The 10,161-nt window shown below is 44.9% G+C and overlaps 1 protein-coding gene across 1 annotated transcript; it reads left to right on the top strand.

Annotated features, from left to right (window-relative positions):
• Positions 1-2,393: 2,393 nt before the first annotated feature.
• On the top strand, positions 2,394-8,762 carry Klf6 (KLF transcription factor 6). The gene is made up of 4 exons (XM_075970273.1): positions 2,394-2,743; positions 5,618-6,191; positions 7,531-7,654; positions 8,148-8,762. The coding sequence occupies exons 1-4, from the start codon at positions 2,540-2,542 to the stop codon at positions 8,197-8,199; spliced, it is 954 nt and encodes a 317-aa protein (XP_075826388.1). The 5' UTR covers positions 2,394-2,539; the 3' UTR covers positions 8,200-8,762.
• Positions 8,763-10,161: the final 1,399 nt, after the last annotated feature.

The following is a 10,161-nucleotide window of genomic DNA, read 5'->3' as shown; positions in this document are numbered from 1 at the left end:
CCCATCTGAAGGTCTCTGACCTCTGTCACTCTGTTCATCTTTTTAAAAAAATCAAACAGTATCTGTATTATTCCGATCTCATGGATAGTCCGTCTTACATACAAAGCCGAGACAATTTTTCCCATCAGTACATGCTCAGGAGTGCAAATGCCTTTCATTCACAACATCTTTGGAGCCCTGCCCCTTCCCCAGCTATGATACGGACTTTTGCCTGCTTTGTAAACGTACGTGCGTCTGGCCCGGCACAGGATGGGAATGATATGTCCTGATGGCCTCATGGGAGAAGCAGGAAGTCACAGAGTTTACTCTACTTGGAATTCAGTCTCTGAATGCACTACTTTACTTTTACACTAATTAATGTTTCTGAAAGTCACAGTTTTGATTGTATCTCCATTATGCCCAATTAAATTCACTCTTGCAAAAATAAACTATGAAAATATTCTATTTAACCGGTCATGCTTGTAAGAGACAGGGAGAAATTTTTACATTCTATAGGAATGTAAGGGAATGTGTTAAAATGATGACTAATTCTCTACCCAACAAGGGAAGTTTCAGTATCTTCATGAGGACACCCCTAAGGAATTACAGTCTCCTCCAGGCTTTACTGAGGCCTTCACTTTGTCAGTGTCTGGTACTTTCCCCTAATCCTTTACCGTGTGTACTGTCACGTTGCCTTTCATTCATAGATTTGATCTGATTCTTGCTTCCTTTGTTAATTCCAAAGGCACCCACTTGCTGCTAGGTATAAAGCTCTAGCCCCGTATAAGGACTTGGCTGGGAAGTTAGTTCAACCTATGCACATGTGTCCTAAAGCCATTTCCATTTCCTTCCTGGAAACAAAATATAAGCACATAACACAGAGAGGGACAGGCTGTCACTAGGGTAAACGGGAGGAATGAAGGTCAGTGGTCACCTTCATGTTGTTCATACAATAGGCATTTTTTGGAAAAGATGACTTTTCCCAATTTAGCAATCGTAAGTATGGCCGTCTAAGCCCCTTCAAGCAAGCATCTGTTCTAGACTTCTAAAATTAAATATAAAAATGTAAAAAATCTTCTAAAATTATTTACATATTTTACAACGTTTAAAAGGGTATTATTCATTAAATAGTACTTTTTAAGTTGTCATAATTAGTTTTTTACTCAAAAATTTTAGTTGCTCAGTCTTCAATTTTTTTTTAATGAACATCATGGTGTGCTTTAGGAGACAATTTATTTGAAAAAAATTAATGTCAGCTTCAGCCTCATTTAAATTGTTTACACATCCGCGGGAAAGTCTGTTAACCATGGTGAGGCATCTTGGAGACTGCCTTCTACAAGATAAACAGATTTCTACCCCATTAGCAGTAGAATCTGCATCTTCTTAGAGTGAGAGTTGTGTGTCAAGCAAAAGGGCATTTTTAAGCTGGAGATGCCCAGCTCTCCACCTTGGGGTGGTGCCAGATCATCTATGTGAGCTTGCTAAAACACTACCGGGCTGTTTGGATGCTAAGAGCAGCGCTCGCAACTTCCAATAGGTAAAATTCATTCCAGAAAATCTGAGTGTATGTATCTAACCCACGGGTCAGGTAGAGCAATTTCAGGGTGCTCCGGCGTTTTCCCCTCTACCTGAGTAGGAAGTGGGAGTACTTTGGAGAACGTGTGGGTCTCAGGCTCCCTTCATCCTCCGTCCCAGGGATTCGGACAGAAATTAACATACAGTGACTCTAGGGCACCAAGTGCCACTGCGGTTGGGACCTTTGCTACACAGGGATCCGCGGGTCTGTTTGTGCCCACTCCGGGTCATCTCAGCATCTCTGAGTACGGAGAGGATTCGAGACAAAGAGAGAAATCAGTGGACGAAGGAGAATGGAGGCTCAGGGAAAGATCCGGGGATACGGATACAAGAGAACAAGGGACCGAGAAAAGTGGAAGGAGGGGACCGGGCGGATATCAGCTTCCTTGTTTTGCTGGGTCCCGGTCCGGGTGATGGGAACAGAAGGTAGAACCGGGCGGCCGGGCGGCGGGGACAGGTGCTGGATTGCCCCGGCTAGGTTCCCCTAGCTCCGGCCACAGATTTGCGGCGCTCTGCCGTACACCTCCCAGCACCGACTCCTTCGGCGCGCCGTAGCCTCGCCATATATACCCTGCTAAAAATAGCTTGCGAGACGTCTTTCCAATCAGCGCAGGCCGAGTTCGAATTGCACCAATAGAGAGATCTGTAATGGAGAGGCTCGGTCACGCCAGGCGGGGCCGCTCTGTGTCCGCACCGGCGATTGGTACGAGCTGACATCATCGTCGCGCAGCCCCCGGGACAGGCGCGGCCGGATTGGGTATCACTGGGGGCGGAGCTCCAAGCTGGTCACGTGGGGGGAGGAGGAGTGGGGGGAGCCAAGCGGGGGAGGAGGGGGGAGGCTGGCAGCGGAGCTTTGAATAGGGAAGTTTTGCAGGGGTTACGCTTGCAGTCAGTCCGCTGTTTGCAAATATTGCGTGGGCTCGGCGCGCTGCGGGCTGCGGGAGGGTCCGGACCCGGCGTCCGATTGCAGCGCCATCCAGTTTGCATGAAACTTTCACCTGCGCTCCCGGGGACAGTTTCTGCTCCGACTGCTGATCGCTCTCCTCCCTGTTTTCCCGACAGCGGGGACTGTCTTTTCCAACCCGACATGGATGTGCTCCCAATGTGTAGCATCTTCCAGGAACTACAGATTGTGCACGAAACGGGCTACTTCTCGGCTCTGCCGTCCCTGGAGGAATATTGGCAACAGGTAAATACGGATTTTTTTTTTTCACGTGCCCGGTGCGCCGAGGAGGGAGTCTCGCGGAGGCGCAGGCAAGATGGTGTGTGCTTGGAAGTGCATCTTTTTAATGATGATTAGCGTTTGCCTAATTAAAAAATAAAATAATGATCTTAAGATGTCCTTCTGCTGCCTGGAATGATGAAGGCACTCTAAAGCGAGCCTTCGGCAGCTAGGACTAGAGTTGTCATTTGTGTGGAGGCGAGCTCCTGTTCCCGGAACGGTTTTTTTCTTTTATTTCTTTATTTTTTTTTCTTTTTTGCTAATTCCAAGCTTCCGAGAAGCATCCACCTGAGGGGAGGGAACCCCAAATTCCACTGCCCGATCCAAACCGGAGCCGCTGGCACAAGTTTGGGGCTTGTACCAGCTCCAAACTCCACAGCTGGACTTTGTCATATGAACGAGCTTGCCTTTACTGCCAAAAGATTTGATTTAAGAATTTTGTTTTTGTTTTGATGTTTGAACATTCAGTTTTTTTAATCTAATATTTTGCCTGCGGAACACAGCAGCAGCTTTTTTTTTTTAATCCTTTTTTTTTAAACTCAAGGCCATTTTCAGTTTCTTTTCCTTCTGGATAATTTCTTAGCATTCGGCAATGTCTGCCTTGTTTTTCTTACCTGCTTTTCTTGTTGACTGCGCGGCGGGTGTGTGTGTGGCGGGGGGAGCTGTTTGCACACAAGTGACTTGTCATATGACAATGAGTCCATTCCTAGTTGCTTCGGGTCTTACTTTGGGGAAGAAAAAAAAATCTCGATTTCCGGCATTTTAATGGAACTAGAATTTGGGGCAACGGAAATATAAGGAACGTCCCCCCACCCCACCCCCCGATTCTAAGTCTTAGAATTCCCTTAGTGGCGAGACTCTCTCAAACACTTTTACCATTGTCTTTAAAACGATGGCTCGGTGAATGTCTGTCTACCCTTCTCTACTGGCTTTTTTTTTTCCTCCAAGTGAATTAGCAGATGAAATATATTCTGTGGTTTTCACAACCTCCCGGGCTTTAAAACGCACGAAAAAGCGAAGTGTTGGCTGAAACCTCTTCGTGCCGGCTTAATTGTTCACAATCCTCTCCTGCCTTCCTCTTCCCCTCCCCATTTTTCCTCCTCAAAGAAGCTGCTCCCTGGGACGTGATTGAAATTGATCTTAGTAGTTTCCTTTAGGCATTTGGGATTTGGGCAACCAGCCAGACTTGGCTCCTGGTCCCCTTCAGAGCCTTTTAAACTCCCAGAGAGCTGCGATCAGGTCCCCACTGCTCATCAGTATAATGGAGATTTTAAATTAGCCCGTTGATTAAAGTTTAACAAGATCTTCATAAATGTGCTCGCCTTTTCTTTGGGAACATCAATAATATGTATGGCGACCTCAATTCAGAATACTGTATACACTGTAACAGACATCTAGTTTTTGGGGGAAGAGAAAACCAGCACCCCCCCCCCCCTTTTCCTTGGCTGCTCCTGCTTGTGGCGTGAAGCGTCTACACGAGGGATTAGGATATGTGTATGCTGTGATAGAAGGCACATTGTTAAGTAAGCATTAGCCCTTTTGCTGGTAGCCTGTGCTCAAGATGGTCTGTACCCTCATAACAATTTGTTGCAGTTTGGTGTCGAAATTTCTATCTGTAGAATGGACTAGTCAGTGGCACAGACAACCTTATATGGGCATGCAGGCAAACCTAGTGAAAAATCAGGGCCGACATAATTTAATCCTAAAATGTTTCCTACCATTTTTCTTTTCCAGTGGCTAGAAAGTTTGAAATGGTGGGGAGAGGGGATGCTGATCTCTGCAGTTGTGTAGCTCCTTGAAAGGTTGGTTGCGGGGCTGGGGAAGGGGCACCCTGTCCATGGCACACTGCATGTATATTTGAGCCGGGTCCTTATTTGGCAGCTGGTCAGAATTTCAAAAGGAAGTCTCCTTTGGCATTGCGTGAAAGAAATAGGAGTGATGACTCATACTGTTGTACTCTTGGCCAGGAGATAAAGTCCTTGTTCATTGTGGGACTCCCAGAAGGGCCAGGGAGTAATTTCCCCTTTCCATCCTCTACAATAGCAGATGGCCATTCTGGAAGAATTCCTCCACTTGTGTTGTTGAGGTTTCTTGTTTCCCTCTGACCACTGTGAAGAAATCATTAAAGTTTGGTGGTATCCACAGCACTGTACTTGGGAACTAACATTAAAAAAATATAAATGTGTATGTGTGTGTGTTTTAGCTACACAGGAAATGGGAGGTTTCTCTTCCAATCTATTGATGTCCCTGAATACAGACAGATATCTGCTGTCTGCTCTCTGACTACAGCCAGCTCTATGTTGTCATCTGTGTCCCCAAGAAGGTCTTCAGACCACACTGTGTGCCGTGCAATCTTTCTGCCCTGTTGTGTGAATACTTGTGGATGGCTGGGGCTTTCATTGATGCTCCTGGTTTTAGAGAATGTCAGCCGGTCTGGTTAAACCTGTTAGGTTGGTGGGAGGGGGTGTGATGTGTGTAAGGCTGAGTTTCTTTGTGTGGTTTACCGGGATCCTCATTAGAAATGTCAACACTTGTAACTATAACAACCAAACAGGCCTAGTGATCATCATCACTCCTTGTGGCCATTGGTCCAACACTGAAGAAACCAAGAGAGGTTTTACCTCTGCCTTTCCTTCGTGTTCCTAGAAGCAGCTTTCCTCTAGCGTTCATGAGGAAATAGATTCCCATTTCAGAAGACTTTATGACCCATAGTACATGGCACAGAAATAATTTATTTGTCCTTTGTTGCATGTTTTCTTTCTTTTTTTTTTCTATGTGCTCTCAGTTCCACTTTCAGTAGTCGTAACAATCACGTGTCCTTTTGTGGTTCCTTTTGCACAGACCTGCCTGGAGTTGGAACGCTATCTTCAGAGTGAGCCCTGCTATGTGTCAGCCTCTGAGATAAAATTTGACAGCCAGGAAGATCTGTGGACCAAAATCATTCTAGCTCGGGAGAAGAAGGAGGACTCAGAACTGAAGATTTCTTCCAGTCCCCCAGAAGACTCTCTGATCAGCCCCAGCTTTAATTATAACTTAGAGACCAACAGCCTGAACTCTGACGTCAGCAGCGAGTCTTCAGACAGTTCTGAGGAACTTTCACCCACGACCAAATTTACCTCTGATCCCATCGGTGAAGTCTTAGTCAGTTCAGGAAACCTGAGCTCCTCCGTCATTTCCACACCTCCTTCTTCTCCAGAAGTGAACAGGGAATCTTCTCAACTATGGGGCTGTGGACCAGGAGACCTACCCTCACCAGGGAAGGTTCGCAGTGGGACTTCAGGGAAGTCTGGTGACAAGGGTAGTGGCGACGCCTCCCCGGATGGCAGGAGGAGGGTACATCGATGCCACTTTAACGGCTGCAGGAAAGTTTACACTAAAAGCTCCCACTTGAAAGCACATCAGCGTACTCACACAGGTCAGTCCCCTCATGGGGCCTGGGAGGTCAGCCGCTGGTGGGCGCCAGTGAATTCTACCAGCCCTGGGAGGGAGCCAGGGCTCCTCAGGATGTGGTCACAAACAAGGAAATCCTCACTTCCTAAATTCCTGTCACCAAGGAAGTGGGTCTTTTTGGAGTTCAGAGTAGAATCTTAAAAGACTGGACATTTGAATCAGATGAATGGTTCATGCTTTCAGATTAAACAAGAGGCCAGATCACATTCTCCATCGCCACCCAAACCTTCACCCACTTGGTGCTCATTTCCCCATTGTACATGCATCGTGCTATGTTGGGTTGCTCCTCAGTCTTTGTCATGTAAGTCCAGGGTCAGGACAGAGGGTCCTGGGGCAGCAGAGAGATTGCTAGTGTTGACATGGATATTGTAAGGCCTGGTTGCAAGCTACTAATCTTGGCCGGTGGACATTTGTTGTGAATGTTCTGTCCCAGAGTCACTTTAATCAAGGACATTTTTAACTAATACCTCCACTTAAATGGAAGTTCTGTTTGTTTGAAACTACCAGGATATAAATGATATACTGGGTATAAGTGAGAGAGGGGAAGGATAGAGGAAAGCTCCGCATTGTGAATTCTTACCGTATGGAGATGGTAGTCAAATTCTGGAGAGATGAAGTCAGGGTCCTGAAAAGGCCCATGCTCGGAGAGGACATGAGTGTTTGCAAAAAAAAAAAAAAAGAGAGACAGGTTTTGACTCAGGTTGACTTTAGCAATTTTTTTTTTTTTTACTCATAGGTAACGTTTATTCAATTCATACTTAGAATTTAGCTAGGGAGTGATGTCAGTTTGGTTGTTTGCCATTTAGAAACTGATCTGAAAGTCTGAAAGAGATTTCTCAGAAACTCGTGATTTCACTTTTGCAGAAATGTAGAAGGTCCCAGCATTCCACAGGGGAATGAGTAAGGAACCAGGAAGTGCTGGGGTGGGGGATGTCTCCATGGAGAAAGCAATAAATCTCAACCCTCAGCAAGGCTGTGGGTCCTGTGGACTGACACCTCACCCAGCAAGTATGTCAGCAGTCTGAGTAATTGTCATTGTTGTGAGTTAGCGTTGACTTTGGTAGCATGACTTTGTCAAACCTGAATTCCCTGGAACAATAACCTGAGTGAAGGAAACTTCAAGCTAGGTTAGGAAGGAACCTATGCTTGTGACCTTTAGCTTGCCAATGGTGCTATCCTTGTGTTAAAGCACATGGCAAGGTCTTTAGGCTACAGGGATCCAGTGGTCTATATTCTTGGGTCTTCTCCTTGCCCGCATCAAGTCAGTGAAATCACGATGCCCTTGTCATGTGCTCTCTTCCCAGGAGAAAAGCCTTACAGATGCTCATGGGAAGGTTGTGAGTGGCGTTTTGCAAGAAGTGATGAATTAACCAGACACTTCCGGAAGCATACCGGTGCCAAGCCTTTTAAATGCTCTCACTGTGACAGGTAGGCCAGTGAGGGCTTCCTGGAGAAAACGTGTGGGATCATGGGAAACAACCGGGGCAGAGAAGGCATGTGGCATAGAGTTTGGAAAGAAGGCCTACAGTTTCTTGTTATTTGTTGGCCTTTCTTTTTACATCTGGGACTTTTTCAAAAAATCTCTGACACATTGACTGTCTCTCTTGGGAAGCAGTGTGCCAGGTTTGTAAAAGAAAAAAAAAGTCTAGGGGAAGGTTTTCAAAATGGGCTCCAACCGTTTTCAAATTCAAAAGCTGAGAGATGACTTACTTCAGTTTAGGCTCTGCCATGGGACTTCTGGGACTTCTAGCTGTTTCTCAATGACCTCTTGAATTTGTATTCATCTCCCTTAGGGTTCCCCATGCCTAAAAGTTTTGGCAAGGGCTCAGAGGAGTTGCTCAGGGAAGTGTGGTATCTGGTGGCTCACACAATCCAGGAGGCCCAACCTAATGTCTTCTTCGTTTCTGATTTACCCTTGCAGGTGTTTCTCCAGGTCTGACCACCTGGCCCTGCACATGAAGAGGCACCTCTGAGGGAGCAGAGGATGAATCCTGTAGGCTAAAAGAGGCTTCCAGGCTGAGAGGCGGCCATGGAAGGAGGGATGCCTGTTCCAGCCAAAGCATGCCATTTTGCTTCCTGCCCAGTTACCTCCAGGGGCCTCTCTTTGGAAGGTCTTTTGAGGGCTACAAAAGTCGTGTCAGAAGCGGCATAGCACCCACGCACGGTGCATGGTGTTTGGGTGACCCTGGACTCGCCTCGCCACTGGTTCCTAACCTTCTGAGAGGCTCCCGAGCCTTCTGCCGTGAGCATGCGCACTGAGAATGTTAATGGGTGGGATGACTGTATGTTGAGGATCTATTACTGACTGTATGGTGAGGCAGACTTTTTTTTTTCCCCCTTGTGGTAGCAAATAACTGCAAGAGACAGAAAAAAAGCAGTTTGAATGTTTTGTGTGTGAGGAGTATACCAAGGAATGAGTTTACCACCAATCATTTCCTGAAGGGTGTCTGCACCTTAAAAAATAAATAAATAAATAAATAAAAACAAAAATAAAAAAAATTTAAAAAGTAAAAAAAAAAGAAAAAAAAAGGAAAAACTTGGAGGGTGGGAGTGGGAACTCAGGACCCTATAGTGGTGAGTGTGAAGGGCAAGGGTAGCACCTTTGCCCTTGCCTGTGTGAAAGGGCCTTCTGGTGTCTGGTGCAGCTCTGGAATGTGCAGTGTGTCAAGTAGCTTGTTGTACTGGCTACACGGAGCTCATTTGTAACCCATTGTATAAGCTGTATTTACAAATAACAGTGGTCATTTCCCCTTAAAATACAAAAAAGTCGTGCATGGTCTGGGGGAGCTATATATGTTTCCATGTTTAAATTGGGTCTCCAATCTTGATTCCAACTAATAAGCAGCTATATCAGATTCAGTTTGTTTAAAAATAATGATTCCTTAAGCCATTTAGGCCTGGCAAGATACGACCCCCGGATCCTTCTGTTTTGTAACACTCCCTGTACAACCTGGTATTGTGCAGTGTAGGGTCGTATTTTCAGTGACTCAGAGTTTGAATTTCCTTTTTGGAGAATCTTAAGGTGCCCTTTGAAGAAATTGGACATGTGTCAAATGTCTAAATGCCTGGGCCTGGAAATTACTGGTCTAATGTCACATTAGGCTAAGAACATACACTTTTTTTCTCAGTCGGGTGGATCAAACCACTAAGCTTAGAAACCGTTTTTCTCATGCAGCTATGTCTCTCTTATTTATGCCTTGAGGACTAATTCTGGTTTTCTAGCTGTTAATGCACTGTTGACCTTCATAATGGTGCCTTATGCAACTGGCCCTTCTGTGGGGTCAAATACAGGGGAATGGGTGATGCATGCTTAATTAAGGCTCTTTTTTCACCTGGCATTGTACTGTATCCATGTATAATACGGAAAACAGAAAAAAAAAAACAAAAACAAAACAAAACGAAAAACAACAACAAAAAACCACCTCTTTAAGATCCTCCACAATGACAAATAGGTGAAAACTCCTTGGACATGTCAACATGTGTTCCTTTCCAACAACTTGACTGTCAGTGTTAACATGGGAAAAAAAATAGACATGATAATTGAAAACTAATTCTGCTACCATGAGACTCTTTTAGAGACCTTGCACAATTGTACAGATCACACACACCGGCTGTATTTATTATGTAACACTTTCACACATATTAAAGATACAGAAGTATAAAAAAAATGTCAATATTTTGCTCAAAAGGCACAAGTTTTGAGTACCTGTCTAGCTCTCTGTTGGTAATACTGAAAGTGTACTGCTTTTTTTCTTTTTTTGAAAAAAAAGTGGATGAAATTTCTTGTGTATGTATATTTGTGTGTACAGTATGTGTATGTATGTGTGTATATATATATTATATATAGATAATATATAAATATTTTTTTAAGAAGAAACTAGAATGTTTAGCTAGAAAATTCTACAGCCTGTGAAGAAGTATTTCAAAATGGCCAT

The sequence above is a fragment of the Microtus pennsylvanicus genome, chromosome 4 (assembly GCF_037038515.1).
Source record: "Microtus pennsylvanicus isolate mMicPen1 chromosome 4, mMicPen1.hap1, whole genome shotgun sequence".
NCBI lineage: Eukaryota > Metazoa > Chordata > Mammalia > Rodentia > Cricetidae > Microtus > Microtus pennsylvanicus.
Note: the sequence above shows the minus strand (reverse complement) of the source record. Positions and strands in the feature narration are given on the sequence as shown.